Consider the following 19,431-nt stretch of genomic DNA (forward strand, 5'->3'; position numbering starts at 1 on the left):
ATAGACAATGGCTTTTGGGTGAAAATTAAAAAAAAAATTAAGCATGGTTTAAAACAATACTAAAAATAACTATAAATGAAATGTTTAAAAATCACATTGAAACAGCTAATATAACTATAGGTGGCCAAACAAATACGCACTTTTCACATAGCAAACATACACAATAAAATAAACTGGGAGTTGGAGGAAAAGCAGGAAGGGGAAAGCAATGTACAAATTCCAAAGATAAATACATTATTTATACGGATATCTTACAAAATCCCCTTTAAAACAAAAAGCCTTTTAATTAACTTTGCAAGTATGTGCAAGCTAAAGGTAGTGAGCTTTTTTTTTCTTTGCAAAATATGCAGTAAAATCTTTTTTTGTGATATTGAAAAACTGTCTTAAGACATTAAAATGTATAAATAGAACAACAACTTTGGCAAAAAATCACAAAAAATCTACAGTATTTATAACTACATACAAAACACAACAGCAAAGAAAAAAATATCAGGCAAATGCATCCTCAGAGCTTTGCTGCATCTTTGCTATTAATTCCTATTTTTAAGAACACTTCCCAGATAATGAGAGCAAAAATTCCCATCAAACAGAAAACCATGTTTTGGAGGTCTCAACCTTCTTCTCCTTTCTCCCAGTTTCCTTTTATTCTTAATTCCAAAGCACTTAACCTGTTGTTTCAATCTACTATGTTACAAATGGTAAGGGTCGACTGATAGAGGCGCTATCTCGAATGGGAAATCTGAAATACCTGCCATGTTGCTTTTGTCAGCTTTTGAAGGATTGGTATGAATTCAGCATTTAGGATGAGTAAACTTTAACCACGTAAATGGCGGAGTGTAAGTGGGCTTTTGGTTTGATAACTGGAGGGCATTATGTGGAATTCTGTGCCTGACCCTGTTCCATGAAGTCTCAAAGGAGATTCTCACACAGCACGTGTGCCACCAAGCTCTCGAGAGGCCATCGGCTTCCGAAGAAGTTGACATAAGCAAAAGAGAGAGAGTGCTGTCAGGTCTAAATATGCAGTTTTAAGATCTGTCTAGAGGCACTGGGTTTTTGAGTAGAAGGGGAAAATGTGATCACTTACATCACTTTTTAACTTTCCAGGCTGCATTTATTTACACAGTTACTTAAGACAACAATACAAAAAAGAGAAATAAGCTTGCACTGCTAAGGGGTGGCATGTTAAGTTAGATATTGGAAATGCACTGTCCGAGTAACTACCACTTGATATGCTTTAAGGCGCAAAAGCCGACCCTTAGTTTTCTAAAAAATCTAACTGGCATTCCTATTCTGTCCCATACAAGCTTTTTTTTTTTTTTTCTTTTTTTCTTTTTAAACTTTTTTGTAAATATCACCATTTCATTCTCCTTTTACACAGCTTTAAAAACATCATAAATTAAAACATGGAGTCTTATTTATAGTGTCCCTTGTACACAGCTTTATGGTTTATAAAAGACAAATGATTGCCGAGTTAAGCTTTAAAAAAAAAGAGAGAGAGAGAAAGAAAAAGAGGATTTGCTTTTATCAACACAGAATAAATATATCCCCCCAAGGACTTGGGAGGTACAACGGTAACCAACACCCTGCATTAGCAGATCCCTTCCAATTTCAGTATTTGCAAGGTCGGTGATATTGTTTGTTTAAAAATCTGCAGTTATTGTGATTCCTCTTAAAAAGGCCTGAGTTAAAAGTTCCACTCTGGGACTTGTATCAGATTACTTTCTGTAGCAGAATCCAACCTCTTCATTAATAAAATTCTTCAAGGCAATTCTTTCACATGGGAGGAACAATCATGCCAGATATCGCTGTGAAAAGAGAAGACAAGAGTAAATGGTTTTGCATCCAAACTTCTCACTGAAAGAGAGAGAAAAAAAAAAAAAAAAAGATGGAAAAAAACACCCACACACCACTATGTTGGTTGAATATTAGCCACACATGTGCTTTCTCATCTTCCCTGGAAGGAGTTTTTGTTATAAAATATACATGTACTTTATTAAGAATGATAGTATGTCCGCATGTGTATGTGTCTTTAACAGAAAAGAAGATCCTAAGCAGCCCTCCAAATCTGATTTCAATTTTAAAACATAACTGGAAAGTCACATAGTTTGCATACTGCTGGGAAAGTTGCAGCCCAACGCTTGCAAAATAGTGAGAATTTTCGGTTTGTCACTCTTTTTTTTCCCCTCCCTTTCGCTTCCAAAATATACAATAAAAAACTGGTCCTTTGTGACAGCCAGTAGTTTCTACCACAACCCGTGGCTCTGCCTGTGCTCCGCGTCAGCACGAGGACGGAGGCCCAGAGCAGCGATCTGAGTGACTCCATTTAGGTCCTCAGGCCTGGGAGAAGGGGATACTGGCTCCAGAAGGCATTGTTCACTGGAGGATGCGGACGCAGGATGTCTTCTATGCCACTGCTTCACTCAGGGTTTCTGGAATGGTCTGACCATGTCCCTAGAAAACTGTAGCCTAGGAAAGCTAAAGAGAGATCCTAGGCAAAGGGACGGCTGTATGGGATAATCAAAAATCTTGCAAAGCCGAGAGTTAGGAGCCCACACACAGCTGTATTTAGAAAAGCATGGAATCTGACAGCGTTCCACGCCTGGCTTTTCTGCCTGCTGAGTATGTCCCCCGAGCTAGTTGCTTGTCTCCTTGAACCTCTCTGCTTCCTCAGCTAGAAATGCAGTGTATCAGTATTTGCAAGGGCCGCGATGTTGTTAGGGTTGTTGGAGATTTAAATAAAACAACCAGTGCGAAGTGCTTAGCCCGGATCAGCTCCTAGTTAGTTAATAGAGGTGGGCTGCTGTTATTTTTAACTTCTGCCACTAAATGAGCTGTGTGACCGGTGCGAACTGCTTAACTTCTCTGGGCTTGTGTTTCCTCATATCAACTAGGTACCATCCGATATGGAACACTTCACAGGATGGGTATGAGGAATAAAGGGATGAGTGCAGAGTTCCGGATGGCAACTTTGAAATATGTGGAGATGAGAGCAATGCTTACATTAGAAGCAAGAGGCAGCCATCTTTGGCTCCCAATGATGGCTTAGCATCCTGTCAGGCAGAGAGAGGAAGTCATTGCTTTCTTTTTGTTGGCAATTCTAAATTTAAATGAGTGTCCTTGTCAGTGGTGACTGCATCTGGGAAGTGACCCTCTAAATTTCCCAACTCTAATGTCTGCGAGAATGTGCCTTTGTTTTTAAGCGAGCCCCAACTACTGCAAATCCTGCAGTAGACGTCGGAAGGCCAGGTGAGGCTCTGAGCCCCGTGCGCCCCACGTTCCTCTGCTGCCCCTACCCCAGCCCTGGCATTTTCAATTCAATTAAAAAAAAAAGTATTTTGCCAAACAAACACTTTTTCCGTTAATTTTTAAACCCATCTGTATTCACAAGGAAATTTAATCCACATGTTTCTGATTCATTTACACGTAAATCATCCAAATGTTGTTTTGCAAGAGCCGTTTCGCAGTCCAAAAGCTCCTGGAGTCTTTTTTTGTAAGCCACCCTAAGCCATTTTTCTTAGAAACAGGAAGTGTCACTTGCCAAATGCAGACCAACTTAAACCCCCAAAGATTTGGGATCCATTGGAGATGCAGTCCCCTTAAGAGTCAAGTGAGCCCTGGATTTGACTGAAATGGGGAGCTGGGTATTTCAATCCAAGCCTTGAGAATTCAAGATGCTGTAGCTCCAAAGGCAAGGGGGAGGTAGCGGGGGTAAGAGGGTCTTTGCCGTGTGACATCTCAGCATGGTCCTGCCTCCCTAAGGATCTTTTCCTCCAGGCTGGAGGTGCGTCCAGGCACCTTTACTAAAGGCAGGCCTTTCCGTGGGAGTTCTAACCCTCTGGCAAAATATGTGTGTCTCCTTATGCCTTCCGCCAAAATCTACTCCGTGTGCCTGGCGTTAAAGGGCAGTCTCCTGTAGCATACATCAGGCAGCGTCAATAAGATACAAAGTAGAAAACTGACCAACTTCCTGCTATTTCCGTCAGTGGACCCAGCCAAAATGTATCAACTGGGCCCTAAAGACATCAGGATTTTTTTTTTTTTTTAATTAATTCTAGATGACCAGAATTTTTTTTAAAAAGAGCTACTCAGTGTTCTGGTACCTGAATGGTGTGTTAGATCAATTAGATTAAACTAATTCTATCAGGGCCAACATTGAAAGCTATAAAGCAAAGCTAAGTGATGGGCTGCCAACCCACAGATAACTGCTCCTTAGTCGGGAACACAGGAGTCAAAAACTCCAGCACCTTGAGAGCCCAGGCTGGGATCACAAGTGAGGAAGGTCCCCTCCGTGGGGACTGCGGTGGCTCAGCCCAGGTCTGCCTCCTACAGGGTGGGTGGCACGCTAAATGCTCCCCCCGTGCTGCCATTGCTGGAATGCCTGCTCACAGCCGCCCCAGCTTTCGAATTACTTCTAGAGAAGGTGGAGAGGTGGATTTTTTAAAAGATAAAATAGCCCAGTCTATATGTGTTAGCAAAAAGTTAAAATTGGAACCAAATAAACAAGCATACACATCTGGGGGTGTCTAGGGGTGGCTGTGGTCTGCCCCCAGTTTCCTACCTTTCCTTCGTTGGCCTTCAGATTCCTCTGGGGGGGTCTAACAAAAGCCAGGGAACCTCTCTCCAGAAGAAGCCCCAGAGGTACTTACACCCAGAGTTTTGCACGTAATATCAGGGGGTTACAGCTCCCTAAATCTCATCCGTCACTTCCTAAACTCCAGACGCGGAACCCTCACTGATGAGTAAATTTTGGGAAAGGAGCGCTCCCTTTGTGGCCTCTGAATTTAGGCACCTCTAAAGTGGCCGTTTAATAAAGAAACCTCATTGCACGACCGCAGGGAAGCTCCCGGAATGTTAGAAGCTGTTTTTCTTGTATCCGTGCTGTAATCCCCAAGATTACTTACATGGGTGAGAGGGACGGGTGTTTCAGGCTTAGAATGTTCCAGAAATGCCACTGGCACACGCACTTGGCCCAGTGGGGCCCGTGAAGATTTCCATGAGGACACGACAGTCTCAGAGAGTAACATGTGCCAAAGACATCACAAGACGGGGGAGGCTCTGCCATTCCCCTGGCTGCTGGGTGAGCACGTGCCCTGACCAAAGCGCAGAAAACTACTGGCTTGAGAGGCAATGCATTTTTCAGTGTGATAAGAACAAAGACAAAACGGAAAGTTTTGCCGAGCTGGGAGAGTTTGGAGCGAGAGGGTGGAATGTGGTCTTCCTTGAACCACCATATGTGTAAGAAAGAATGAGGAGCTAATCAGGAACAGAATGGGGGGAAGAGCTTTTGCACAAACCGAACATGTGCGTGGAGTGAAAGACAATGCCAGGAGATTTGCTACCAGGCTGCAGAGAGTTGGGTGAGGCCGGCCAGCCTGCGCTTTAGGGAGGTGGGGAAAGAAAGCAGCACAGCGTGCGGACAATTTTCGTGAAATCACTCTGGCCTTTTTAATTCTTCACTGCGGAGACTGTCTGGGACATGGTTAGGCTTTCAACTCCCCACGTTGGGGACAGGTCCAATGGCATGGTGACAGCATTCTTGGGGCTGCCTGTCTCTTGATTAGTGAAGTCCTTTAAGGCCTGAAATTGCATAGAATCCATACTGTAGGGGCACAGCTTTAGGAGAAGGGGAAGGATGTCTCCAGGACAATAGCTGAGCGTACGAGGTGACTCAGGTCTTTGGGCTCTGAAAACAGACACACCTGGGGACTCTAAGATTAGGATTCATCAATGACGTTCTCTAGATAAGAACGGAAGGCGATTTCTCTGTGTTCTTATCTTTAAATTCAAAATATGTCTGCATTTTCCAAAGCTTTTCATGGGATGTTCACTGGTGTTAACATTCGGAAAAGTGTGCCGTGGGCAAAGAAGTGCAGAGAACAAAATGGGAAACTTTTTCTGTTTAACCGCGGGGTGTCTCAGAGCCTTTAGTTAAACATACGTGCATTGTGACTCCAAGACAGTGATGCAGTAAACACCATCTTCTAGGTTTGTTTGACCATAACATTTTCTTTTTCTTTTTTTTTAACAGAACATCTATGGGACCCCAGAAGTACTGAGGTAGAGTTGCTTTGTCCTAAAAAATTTCTCAGACGGATGGTGAATCGTCAAAGGTTTTAGCTACCTGGGAGAGAAAACCAGTTGGAATCACAGTAGAAACTGTGAATTTTAAAGTATCAGTAAAGAATGGAGCTTCTGACTCCCAGGTAAGGACCTCCTGTTCAAGCTTCTCCCTGCTTCTTGGTGCCTGTGCTGCAGAAGGGTGCACAGCCCCCTACACGTGACTGGCTCAGGTTATCCTAGATCCTGCTGCTTGAAATGCTCCTCCCCCATCTCCCTGGTCCCAAATCCTACTTGCCCTTCACCCAAGGTCCAGTTCAAAGGCACCCTTCTCCACTAGGCTGCTCCAAAGAACTCTCCCTAATCTTTCCCTCCTCTGAACTTCCACAGCTGGGCATCCAGCCTCTCCCAGACAGATCTGCTTTCTTTCCGTGGTGTCATGTTTCCCCTAACACAGGAAAAGCTTTTAAGGTCAGCATTTTCTGGTCCACATGGTCCTAGCCCAGTGGCTTGACTATGACCATTTCGTTTAGCACAGGGGCTGATATAGTAGTCAGTCGGCCTGGGATTTAACCCCAGCCTCCCCCTATGTGCTAGCTGCATAACTCTAGATGAGCCATCTTGGCTTTGTCTCAGTTTCTGCATCTGTACAATGGGGACAATAGACAGACCATACCTAAGACTGGTTGGGAGGAACACATGAGACAGTGAAAAACCCAGGCTGGGAAGAAGCCCTCCCTCCCACGTTAGTGGCTGTGACCATTGCCATCACCATCATGTGAGACCACGGTGCGTATCTGTTGGGGAATAAACGTGAGTGCTGTCACCAGAGGAGGCTGAGAAAGGGCTGCTGGGGAAAAGGGCCTCTAAGGAGTTGGCTTAAAACAAGAAAAAGAATGATGGACAATTAGCAGAGTGGTAGTTGGAGGTAAACAGACCTTTAAAACACTTAAAACAGCCTAAATGTGTCACCTCTAATCTTGTTTATGTGGTCAGTTTGCTTAACCAACTCTTCCTTCGTCACTTGCCCTGTCTTAATGGTCACAACTCTGAACGAGGTGGGTCCAAATGAAGCAGGTGTTACTTGTAACAATGAAAAGGAGGAGGAGGAATGCAACACTTCAGAGATTCTCACCCTCAATTCTATAACCCACCTGTGTCCTTTCTTTTCTTTTTCTTTTTTTTAATAGAAGTGGAATTTAGACAGCTGAAGATGAAGTAATTCTTTAGTTATGGGTCTAGCAGCCTCCAGTCAGAATGTCACTTTTCTCAGGGGAGACTCCAAGGCAAGCGCTCCCTGAAAACAGTGAGGCATCACACCCAAGTCCGCAGGGACAGCGTGCAGGGGACAGACGTGTGACCCCAGGTGTGTGGGCCCTGCCTGGTGAGTGGGTGGTGAGGAGAGGAGTGGGCAGGAGGGAGGACAGCTTCCAAGATGGTATCAGTTAACGTGACTAATTTCTCTACTCATTCCTCCTCTGCTGCCACCTCCCCAAAACTAGGGATGTTTGATACATGACAGTATTGGAAAAACAAAAACCACCAGAAAGCATCTCCAGGACACATGCTCAACTAGAAGGAAAGGGCAGTGTCATCCACAATAGCAAATCCAGCACAAAGCGTGTCCCTGAGTCACACCCTAAACCCTCCCAGCTGTGAGCTGTGCATTAGAAACGTGATGGAGACTCAGCTGCGGATCAGAAGGGGGGAGCAGTCTCTGTACTTTCGGAATCTGTGCAGACATGGGTTAGAAATGCCCTGGGGGTGACAAATGCACAAACTTTCTATGTGTCCCTGTCTTGATGCCATTTCATCATTACTTAAGCGTACACACACACACACACACACACACACACCCACACACCCCCCCACACCCCCACACACACCCCCCCCCCCCCCACACACACACACAGACCCCTACACCACCGCAAGTTCCCTAGATCCAGGAGGTTCTAAAATTCAAGCTGAGTCCCTATCTTCAGTCCCTTCCTCCTCTCTCCTTGGCCCACATGGCATGAAAAGACACTCGGCCTCACAGAACGGCTGCCCACTTCAGTCACCAGTGGCCAGTGATACGGCTGTGACCCTGCAAGAGCCGTGGGCCTTTTCTTCTCAAGCGCCAGCCCTCCACGGCGGATTACAAACCCCATTTATACCTTCATCCTGACATCAAGTCTGTGTTTAACAAGCGTTGTGATTGGCAGCTCAAGAACAGTAGATTTCTGCTTTCCATGGGTTTTATCCTTGTTTAAACCCATTATAAGTTATGTTCGCTTAAGCATTATATTCTCAGTTTGCCAGCTGGAGGTGTACTGAGCGTGCCAAAGCATTATTTTTCGTGGAAAAAGAGACTTGCGTGAATGGGTGGCTCCCCTTTGTGGGGTGGGCATTTCCTATCACAAGTAATATTGCCTGAAATGTCGTTCCACAGTCCGATTATCTTCCTTTTCCCTCTAAGAAGATGGCTTTGCCAGTGTATGTATATTTCAGGGAGGGGGCAGGGGCACTGACCTTGGCTGTGCTGGGCAGACTGGCCAGCAGGTCTCTGAGGAGTGCCTTGCTGAGCCCTTATGGAGTCAGAAAAGGAAGCAGGAGCTCAGGCTCAGGAGTCACACAGATGGGGTTCAGTTTGGGCTCCACCATTACTAGATATGTGACCTTGAGCAAACGGGGCCTTGATTTCCTCATCTATATGATGGGAGTAGCACCAACCTCACAGGGTCTTCAAGAGAATGGATGTAAGTTTGCATCAGTGTAAAGTGTCCTGTACAGAGTACGTGTACAGAGTATAAATAGATAGACAGAGACGTAAGAAACAGGGCTGCCCCCCTGACCCCTCTCGACCTCCATGACTCACCTCCATCAGTGAAGATGGGTAAGCCGGCTGTGAAGGAAGGCTCCGTGGGGCGCTGGGTAGGCTAAGGGTTAGGGCATAGACCCTGAGGGTTTATAGTCATCCCCACTGTTTCTGGCTACGCCTATGGGCAGGTGTTTTCTCTCCTTATGCCTCAGTTTTATCCTCTGTACAATGGAGATCATAATTGTCCTCATGTTTCATCAGGAAGTTGTGAGGATTAAGTAAGATAAAGCAAGCTCAGTGCTTAGCACTGGTCAGTGCTCAAGGAATGGCAGCTGATGATCTTATTGATCTTACTTCCCTGCCAGCTGCCTTACGAATCCTGGATACATCCTGTTTGCCCCCTCTGAGCAGTAAAGTGCTTGGAAGCTGGAGGGAGGAGATGAACTCTTGAGCCTGTGTTTGAAGCCAGCCTCTGCCACCCACCTCTGTCTGAAGTCAAGCCATTCCATAACCTCGCTAACCTTTCACTTTCTCGTCTCTAAGGTAGGGGCTCTGAGTGCTGATCACACAATCCCACTGTGGGGAAGGAGGGAGGTCATGCAGGTCAACACCACAACTCAGTGCCAGTAAGAAAAGTGTAAGAAATGGTGGGACCCGTTTTAAAAGGTTGGGTTTCTTCTCAATGAATAGAAAGGTCACCTCAAATTTGGTTACTCTATTATTTTCCATATTCAATGAGGGGGAGGAAATCGAACAGTTTTGATATGAACCAGAGTCCTCTAGTAGCACTTTGGGGTTTCTGGTTCCCAGTAGTAAGTCTTGGGTCTTTGGTCTAAGATGCTGTAACCTCAGGGCTCTGGCTTGGCCAACTCACCACCTCCCCATTATCAGCCCCACCAAATGTGCATGCTGACACAGGCAACAGGAAGGGAACCTACTTCAGGAGAAGGCCAGTCCCGGGAGAGACCCTGAAGTGGAGAACTTGCTAGAGTCCACAAAAGACTGATCTGATTATGGCGACCACAGGGAATGAGAGAGGAAAGAGAAACGATGGCATTAGTAAGTGGAAACAGTATTCTCAAGCAAATCCCGGGCCTGAGCAGAATTGCTGGAGTTGGAAGGAGAACTGCTCAGGCCACTCCAGCAGAGGAGGGATGCCGGGGGGGGGGGGGGGGGGTCAGGGACCAGGGCCAACGAGGGTGAACACAAAGGAACAGAATAGATGAGGGTGGACAGAAGCAGGCAGGCCCAAGGCCATTCCCCTCGCAACAGTGGCGCATCTGCTTCAGGCCCTGGGAAGGTGAGTCAGGGCGTCTGGTTGGCCCAGGTGGGGCCTGGGGCTTACCTTGCAGGCTGTTCCCGTTGGTGCTGGTGCAGGTGGGAGGTGGGGAGGTCTGGGGTCTGACCACAGGCGCAAAAGCACTCTTCTGTTTCACGGCTGAGACCATGTTGGCTGGTGAGAAGGAGAAGATGCCGGAGGAGCTGCTGCAGTTGGAGGGGAGGCTTGTGGAGGAGGCCATGGTGGGGCTGGATGGCACGACTAAGGGACAATGGGAAAAGAGAAATCAGTGCCTCTCCTGGTGTCCTGACACAAGGCAGCTCAGCTCCAACCCTGACACCCATCCTTCTCAGGCCGCCCTTCTAGCAGGAGCCTTCCCTGAACTCTGAGGGTCTTGTCTGCTCTCATCATTTGGTACGCGGCATGTGTTTCCTTTTGTTTTAGGCCGACTATGTACCAGGCAGCGTGCTAGAGCATCCCAAGCCAGGAAACAAGAGTGCTCTTATAAGGGGTAGAGTGCCACATGATAGCCTCAAAGGTGAGTATGGCCAACTCTGGGGAGGCAGGGAAGGGAGACCAAAGAAGGCTTCATGGAGGAGGTGTCAGGGGAAGCATTCCAGATAGGGCCTAAACTAAGGTTCTAGCAAAGGGTCTGGGGATACAAGAGACAGGAGGAGGCCAGCCTGAGAGAGTGTGGTCACCAGTGGAAGGAGAGGTGTGAGGAAGAAGAGTGAGTTGAAGGCAACACGAGGGTTCCAGCTTAAGGCACTGGCAGATGGTGGTGTGTATGTGTGGCCTGTCTCCCCATGAAGCTACAGCTTCCTGAAGGATATGACTGTATCTTCATGCTCCACAAGACGGATAGAGGTAGGTAGGAAGCCAGGTGGATAAACAGTCTGCCACGTGCAACATGTGTGAATAACGCAGGACTACAAGTCAAAGTTCCAAATTCTCTCTATCCCCCGCGGAGCTGTACAGAGATGAGTGTGAACTAATAAGCAGCAGGATCGGAGCCCTGTGTAAATACTCACAGTCTGGGAGTGGTGGGGACGTGAATTATCAATGATAGGAGACCTTTGGCAGTTCAGAGAGAGAGAAAACCTAGCTGCTTGGGGATACGAAAGAGTTTGGGCGATGCACGTTCTCCACCAACCACGGTCCTCTCTGCCTGGCCTTTCATTCATCTTTTGATAGTTGCTAATAATCTCAGGTCACTTTAGGAGACAGATTTTGTGCACATGATAAGCCCTCTACACTCAGGACTGGTGCCATCACACACTCACCTTCCGTTTCCTCCATCTCCTGGGAAAAAGTATGAATCCTGTCTGATGATTTTCAGGCACTTAATTCAAATTCTAGGCACTTCCTCCTTTACTGTATTATTTTTCACATTATGTAATAAACAAACATTATGTATTGCTTTATCACCTGCAAGAATCTTCACATCCTTTTCGTCTATGTCATTGGCCAAGCAAGCTTAAATTGGGACCTATTACATCCTTTTGACACCTGAGCAAACCCAGTGAGCTGGGACTCAGAAAATAGTCCAGTGACTTGCCCCAGGGCCATAGCTGGAAGGTGAGGCCAGGAACCAAACCCAAATGCAGTGCTCTTTCTACTAGGCTACCCTGCTAAGCAAACAGATTGCCATCAGACAGGCCCCTTCCCATGAGCACACCAGAGTCCAAATTGCCAGTTAGATGGCCTCACCCTCGGCCTACTGGCTTTGGAAAGTTAGTTAGGGAAGTGGTTATCAAATTGGTCACAGACAGCGATTGCCATCGTCGTGTGGTGGGGGGAAATGACCCCTCGTAATCAGCCCTCAGCACTACACAATCCAGACGCACTGGATGCTTTAGGGAGCAGAACACAGAGCCGCCCTCATCAGAATTTTCACAAACATTTTCTAAACTGTACTTTTCTTTTAATGAGACCAGCATTTTTATACATCTCTGAGGATTTGTAAATGTGAAAATACGCTCAATAATAACACCCATTTAAATTGCAAAACTCCTGCACTGGAGGTTTGATTTTTAAATATTCGTAGACTTGAAATCCTGCTGGTTCACTGAGGAAGGCAATTAATCTCCTTGGCAAATGCGATCATTATGTGTATTTAGAGGTGGGGAGTTTGGGGAGGGGGCGTTAACAGAGGAAGGGGTGAAATATAGTCAAGCAGTTCCATTTGTTATAACATTATTAGATATCAGCCACTATACCAGAAAGTGTGTTCACCAGTGGAATGTCTTATTTTATTTTTTATTCTGTTTGTTTGGAATTTTTCAACGTGAGTGGTTTATGAATAATTAAATATTATGGAGACAAAAATTCAAATCAGCTGGGCTTTGTGTTTATTGTTTTATTTGCATTTATGCAGATAAAACTGTCCCATCTGCGAGCCTATTTGAGAATTTAATACTATATTTGTGAGCACTGAGGAAATCAATTAATGGAAATTAAATGTTCGAAGTTTCGTAGTCTGACAGATGCAATCTCAGGCTCAAGTCGCTGGGTGTCTGCAAGGGCTTGGGAAGACAGAGCAATCCAAGCCCCTCAATTGAATTGCTGCCACATAGCAATTAGGTTATTGATTTAATTAAGAATGCCACCTTTTAATTTTCAGGTCATGATTGAAGCATTTTCTGATTGAGTGAGTAGAAGGGAGAACGCTGAAATGATAGATCTGTGAGAAACAATTTTTTGATGAATCAAAATCTAATGTGAAACTGGCCCCAAACATTGATGCTCAAGCAGACAGACAGACGTAATATATGCAGATTATTAGGGGGAATTTTAAATGTTCAACAAGCTGCTGATTCCAAGCAGATCAAGTAGAAATAAAGAAATATAGAGATTTAGCACACACTGAGCCTACAAATTCACCCAGAAGGTAAATGGTCCTAAGTATTACTTTCAGAAATAACGTCTCACAAAGGCCAAGAGTGATCTTTCCTTTTTCAACAGCCTAGCACACTCCACATTTCCACTATCAGAGAAAGCGTCGTTTTCCGTATTTTTAGCTGAGACTCTCGTTTTAAAAACATGACCATTCTTTCATTTAACAAACAACAAACAAACACAGCTGCTATCATCCCACAAAATTCTAAGAGTTTACATATTTTATACACCAGAAGAGCCACCCACATTGTCCAAGATGAACTTGGTTTTCTATGTAAAAATCCTCAAAGGGCGATCAAGAGATTGCGCAAACACAGCCTATGACATTTTATATGTAAAGAAAGATGCCAGTTTCCTGAGGTTCTTTAGATGCAATCTAAACAAACATTGCACACAAAAAAATCCTTTAAGCTAAGCTTCTTTCTTTAAGACAGGGACGAGACACCAAAGAACAATTTCTTGTGTGTGTGTAATTTGTCTTTCATCATGCCAAATTTTTGGAAAAAAATAAAGTGTGTTTTTTGATTTGTTCAGTTTTCGTTTTTTCTTTGTACATATCAAACACAAAGAAGGGGAAAAAAATTTCCAAGCACTAAAAAAAGAGATTTTAAGTTTGGATAGTTGTTAGTATGCTATACTACCAGCACCACTTAATATTATCATTCTGTGTCATTATGATTATGATTAGTACCTAGATTTGTTGAATGCATCTCCTATGGGCCAGGCCTCAGGACGAGCTCATTACGCGCATTATTTTATCCAAGTCTCACAACAACTGTATGGGAGCGGGTGCTGGTTCCTTCCCCATTTTACAGATAAAGAAAACTGAGGTTTAGAGGGGAGATGAACCTGCCCGTAGCCACCAGTCAGTAACTGGTAGAAGAAAGAGTCAAACCCAACTCCATCTGACTGGAAGCTTGGCTTCCTGCAATGACATCACGCTGCTGTTTTGGTTGCAGCCACGTTCTGTGAGGGAGATGGGGAGGACGGTGAGCAAGGAGGGCAGAGAGATTCCTGCTGGGGACGGTGCTGGCTTTGGTCCCATCACCTGGGTCTACGCCTGGCGGGGCAGGGGTCCTCAGACCGGGGAGACCTGCACCGTGGGCCACACAGCACGACGCCCAGTTCTTAGAGCAAAAATGTGCAGAAACACAGGACACACATCTCTACTTACTGGCATAGGGCGAGTTGGCAGCTGAGCCATTGAGGAAGGTCGGGGAGCCGCCCAAATTGGACATGGCGGCAGTGCCGTATCCATTCATGCTCGTGGTGACCGAGTTATAGTTGGTCTGCTGAGGGGTGGTGCTCGGCACGTACCCATGTGGTGATACGCTGCTTGAGTTGCGGGTGAAACCTGAGGGGCGGGGGCAAAACCAAGGATGAGGGTAGCGTCCGGATGGGTGGCGGGTCTGGGAAGCTTGGGGAAAGGAAGGTCTCTGTTTCTTGCCCCATCGCCGCATCCTGAACGGAAGGGGCCAGGTGATTCATGGGTGGATTGGTGGTGCTAGCTCCATGATTAAAATGGGAAGCGAGCAAAAGACACATTTCTCAGGAGATCATAGATACTTAGCGGGCCTGTGAGAAGTGGCAATGCAGGACCTATAACTTTTATCATTTGGGAACAGAAATAAATCCCAATCTAAGAGAGAGACATATCCTGGAGGTAACCGATTCCTATTCCCTGGGCGAGGATGATGTGCTTTGGCCCCTCCAGAACTTTAGTTCCAACCCTCATTGTGATCTCTCATTCCTGGTTTACAGTGAAAAGTCAAATGGTGAGATAACTAAATGCATGCATCCTTTCTAGCCCCTCCACCAAGTTACCAGACATGATGGCTAGAACCAAAATTCTACAATAGTATCTGATACACACAGACTAGGAATCTCCCCTTTTGGGGAAAAAAAAAAAAAAAAAAAAAAGAATTTTTAAAAATGAACACTGTTTTGTGCCAAATAAATGGGGGTGGGGTAGCTTGAGGTTGGGAAGGGGCAGGGAAATGGGGAGGGGAAGAATGGGGAGGGGAAGAGTGGGGCTCCTGACCCTGATTGGTAGCCTGCGACGCCTCGGAGACATTCACAGCCAGTTGTCCACTGAAGGAGTTCACGCCCATCATTCCCGCGTGGACCGAGGTGTTAGTGAGGGCCGGGAGCTGGCTGTGGTTGCGGGGGACACTGTACAGGGCCTCTGCGATGTCAGCTGCTCTCTTCAGAATAATCTCCTGAAAAGTAACAGGAACATCCCCCTTAGCTGCCCAGATTCCCAGGAGTACCACGTTCCGAGTGTTTACTACAGGCCGTGCTTAGGGCTTTCCATGGTTAACGGCACTAACTTCTGCAGCCCTCTCAACCAACCTGTGTGTTCAGTCTCATCATCATCACGCCCATACCACGGATGGGGCAACTGAGGCTCAGAGAGGCCAAGACCTCACTTCAGGACACTTACCTATTTTAGGAGAGAGCTGGGCTGCATAACCCTGTTCGTCTGACTCTGAAAGCCCATTAACTCAGCCAGTCCTCTATACTACTTCGCAGTACAGGACAGCAACCTGGGGCTTTCCTTCCCCACAGGTAACACAGAGAACTCTGGGGTCACACACACACACACACACACACACACACACACACACACACACACACACACACACACACACACACACACACACACACACCCCCTGCAACTCATCTCCCCAGATGAAGTTAAGGGCAAGTTTACATGATGACCTCTGTCCCTGAGTATTAATGGGACTGTGTCCCTTGGACACTGATTCAAGTGACACAAGAAAGGAAGGAGGATTTCTCAGACTCAGTTTCCTGAGCAAGTTGAATCAGATACATGGAGTTGCTCTACAAAATGGTAAGCAGACAATATTCAGGCCTCATTATACTTTTTAGGAGAAGAAATTAAACCCCCCCTTTCCTCCTAAATTTTCTTGAAAACCTGAGAGGAATAAAATCAAGCACCGATAACTCTCTTCTTCAGTGATGAACTACATTCCCACAGAAGAGTCCTTTTAAATAAAGTACCTTTTCTCGTAAGAAAAAATTATTCCCTAGAAAAGGCGTTAAAAGATTTACAAAAGAAGAGAGAAGACTTGAATGGCCTTGCAACCCTTTAGGTCCGAATGACTTATATACTCTGAACTCGTGCAAAAGCTTTTGTATTTTTCATACTCTTTCATTCCAATAAGGACTCCAGGCGCTTCCGTTGAATGTGGAAGGTTCTAGACCCAGTATGCTCACCTGGTTGTTGTGTGGCATCCCATACAGCGCTTCCACCAGATCTGCAGCCCTTTTGAGTATCACTTCCTGTCAAGGAGAAAAACAGATACAGTCCTCTGAGTGAAGGCAGGATGTCATTATCTTTTCACATGATCACGTTCCATTTTCCTATGGCCATCCTTTGCCAACGCACTGCTTTAAAAGAACCCCCGAATGGCGTTAAATCACCAATTTATCCCTATTCACGTACACACTTAATCAAGTCAAAAGGTGAGCATCGTTGGTACTGCAAGATAAAATACATCACTCAATAGTGTGCCATAAGCACGATAAAGCACTCATATGTTTATTGCTGAATACAATTGCGAGGTCATTTACTAGATTACTATGATGGATGTCAGTTGGTGCATGTTATGAATCCCTAAGATGTGTTTATTTTGCACTTAACTGCTTATTCCAGGAACCATGACCTTATCAGACAGGTCATTTTCAAGAGGTGTCCAATCAATCTTCAGCAACTAGAAGCATGTAGCATTAAACTTCTTTTGTTTATCTCCCTTGCATGGCAGAGTCATGATATAAGGGGGCGATGTAGTAAACCCATCTACTGGGGCAATGCACTGTTTTGTCAGAGGTTCTTACAAAAGAATTCTCCTGCCCCCGGAAGCTCCCTCTGCACCAATTTTCATGACTGGCAGAGTCTGTTTCTTTTATAGCAATGCTTGGCTATTTCAGTATTGTTTGTCATTTTCCCCATTTGCTCATTCATTCTCCTTCTAGATACATGCTCCACTGTTCACTCCAGTTGAAGAAAATATGTCTCCTTTTCACTTAGGTGGGCTTCCATATTTAGCTAGCATGCTTGTTTCTAATAATATAGGGCGCTCTACAAAAATGTGTGTGGTGGTAATGTGTTTTCATTCTAGCCACAAGAAATCGTTCCCTCTTCATTCAGCCCTAATTTTCCGCAGATTCATTTATACTGGAAGGTGAAAAGGAAAGTTAAGCTTGATACTAATAAAATGGAGGTTTATCAGAGAAGCAAACATGAAGGCGTGGTGTGGTTATCAGAAGTGATTTGCAACAAGATATGTTTATAATTTTTTGCTGTGGGTAAAGTTTCAAAAAGAAGTTTAACTTTAAACATTTTACACAATAGATTTCTGCATGGAGAAGCAGTGCTGTTCAATTTTCACATACTGCAGACACTGATCAGAAAATAGGGATATAATTGCATTCATTTCGCTGTCACCATAGCCTCTTCAAAAATTCTTGAACAACTCTTGAAATGACACGCTTTTAGGTACATATTAGCATTTTTCGATTTTAAATTCTCTATAAGATAAAATAGTTGTCATACTGCAGTAACTACTTATGACATATATAATGTCCTAAATTCAAAAATGAGATAGAGGGGTTTTCAGTTCTCAATAAACATTTGTGCTTGCCTTAAGCTGCTAGACCCCATTTATAAAACAGTTCTGGTATTTTTCATATAAGGAGTGAAAAACATTATATAATCAATGGGGTTTGAATCAATACATCTGAAATAATTTCTTTATTTTTTTAATGCAAGCCACAAGATAATCTACCACTTTTTGTTTGCAGTGCCGTCTGACAACAGCAGTTAATAATTTACTATGGTATGGGCACAGTAAACCCCATCCCCAGATCAAATCAGCTTGTGCTGCCTTCACTAAAACCTCACGGCTTTATCTGGCTCTTAGGAAAGATGAAAACAAAACAGGATCAAGTTAGTTTATTTACCAAAATTTGACTTCTCTGGGTCTATATTCATTTATTTCTTCAAATAAATATTTATGCCAGTGTTTGGGCTTGGCAGAGAAGGTATTTTTCTTTCACTTTAGGGGAAAAAAAAATACAAGTCTCTGTTTGTCAAAAGCAAGATAAGGTGCAGTCAGAAACTGCACTTGCAAACTTCAATCTTGGAACAGTATCATTGAGGATTTAGAGCAGTGCTTCTTCTTTTAATTAATTTCACAGAACCAGGGAGGAGGGAACGTAAACTCCACAATAAACTCCAAGATCTTTGAAGTTTTTGTGCCTGAAAAATTCCAACTATCAGTGTAGGCTGTATATTTTAAACTGATATATTTTTGGTGATAACATTTTTCAATAACATAATCTACTTGTTCCTTGTTCTCCTTATTCAATACCCAGAGCTCTCATCACCATTCAATCCTCTGAAAATGAAGCTTGTGAATCTCACTTCGTAGAGTTGCCTCCTTCTTCAATACAAAGAGCCAGGACATGCTTTCTACTAGGCACGTTGCCACCGTAGGTGGGTCAGCTGCCAGCATTGCTTCAGACCAGCAGTCTTGAGGACAGTGCATGAACCTGACTTTGTGTCCTGGAAGTGACTCCCTTAAATGATATCTCGCCTATTTTAAAATGCCCTTCATCGTGGTATCAACTATGGGGTTTAAGGGAGAGCCCACTTTTGGCTCAGCTTTGCCAAGGTGATTCAGCTTCTATTAGTTATTTCTGCAAATGGGAAGGAGAAAGGAAATTTCTGGGTCCTCTATGAGTTAGTGCAGCGGACCTGCAAGGTGCTTGGATTTCGGTGACCAGAAAATTGCTCTCACCTCCATGTCATTTCGCTCCCAGTGAACTAGCCCCCAAGCGTGTTTGTGTTGGGGATCTAATATATTGCCTTTCAATCAGAGCTGAGAGCCACTGAACACACAGACAGAACATGACGAGCAGGTCAGGAAAGCAATAAAGATTTTACAGAGCTGTCCAAGGTGCTAAATTTACTCAATAATGGGTTTGGCACCATAGTGTTAACCTCTCATTTACTACCAGTTTGAGGGACTAAATTGAAGTAGCTGACTTCATTTACCTTGAAATGTATATTTTATGACATTATGTAAGGAGATTGAAAGGGCACTGCAGTTTTAACAATTTAAAGGCTAAAGCATGTTTAAGATGAAACTTGAATATTTATTGTATATTGCACTTAAAGTATATAGAATGTTAAAATGTATTGATTAAATTTGTAAAAGGCATTATAAAAATGACAGGTAGTATAAAAGATGTATGCCTCTTAAAATCAAATTGATAGTATATGCTATCTCTTCGGTGGTCACAAGTGTAATTTTTTTGCAGTTTTACATGGTAATTTGAAAAATCTGCAATTTCACATTAGGAAATGATT

The 19,431-nt window shown here is 44.4% G+C and overlaps 1 protein-coding gene and 1 long non-coding RNA gene across 12 annotated transcripts in view; one reads left to right on the forward strand and one right to left on the reverse strand.

The window, feature by feature from the left end:
- Nucleotides 1-421: 421 nt before the first annotated feature.
- The window catches only part of EBF1 (EBF transcription factor 1), a 398,013-nt gene continuing 379,003 nt past the window's right edge, over nt 422-19,431 (reverse strand). For 7 of the 11 annotated variants that reach the window (XM_068536302.1, XM_068536303.1, XM_068536304.1 and 4 more), the window contains 6 exons: nt 16,275-16,340; nt 15,076-15,253; nt 14,209-14,388; nt 10,203-10,397; nt 9,796-9,864; nt 422-1,805 (listed from right to left, as the gene is read on the reverse strand). In XM_068536302.1, coding sequence (XP_068392403.1) covers nt 9,797-9,864; nt 10,203-10,397; nt 14,209-14,388; nt 15,076-15,253; nt 16,275-16,340 — 687 coding nt within the window. In that variant the 3' untranslated portion in view covers nt 422-1,805; nt 9,796. The remainder of the gene's footprint in view (nt 1,806-9,795; nt 9,865-10,202; nt 10,398-14,208; nt 14,389-15,075; nt 15,254-16,274; nt 16,341-19,431) is intronic. The other 4 variants (XM_068536306.1, XM_068536305.1, XM_068536300.1 and 1 more) reach the window with 1 other exon arrangement.
- Nucleotides 9,248-19,016, forward strand: LOC137759727 (uncharacterized). Its single transcript, XR_011073132.1, has 3 exons — nt 9,248-9,400; nt 10,581-10,674; nt 18,435-19,016. It is a non-coding gene; the product is annotated as an uncharacterized lncRNA (long non-coding RNA).

This window comes from Eschrichtius robustus, chromosome 2 (genome assembly GCF_028021215.1).
Source record: "Eschrichtius robustus isolate mEscRob2 chromosome 2, mEscRob2.pri, whole genome shotgun sequence".
NCBI classification, from domain to species: domain Eukaryota; kingdom Metazoa; phylum Chordata; class Mammalia; order Artiodactyla; family Eschrichtiidae; genus Eschrichtius; species Eschrichtius robustus.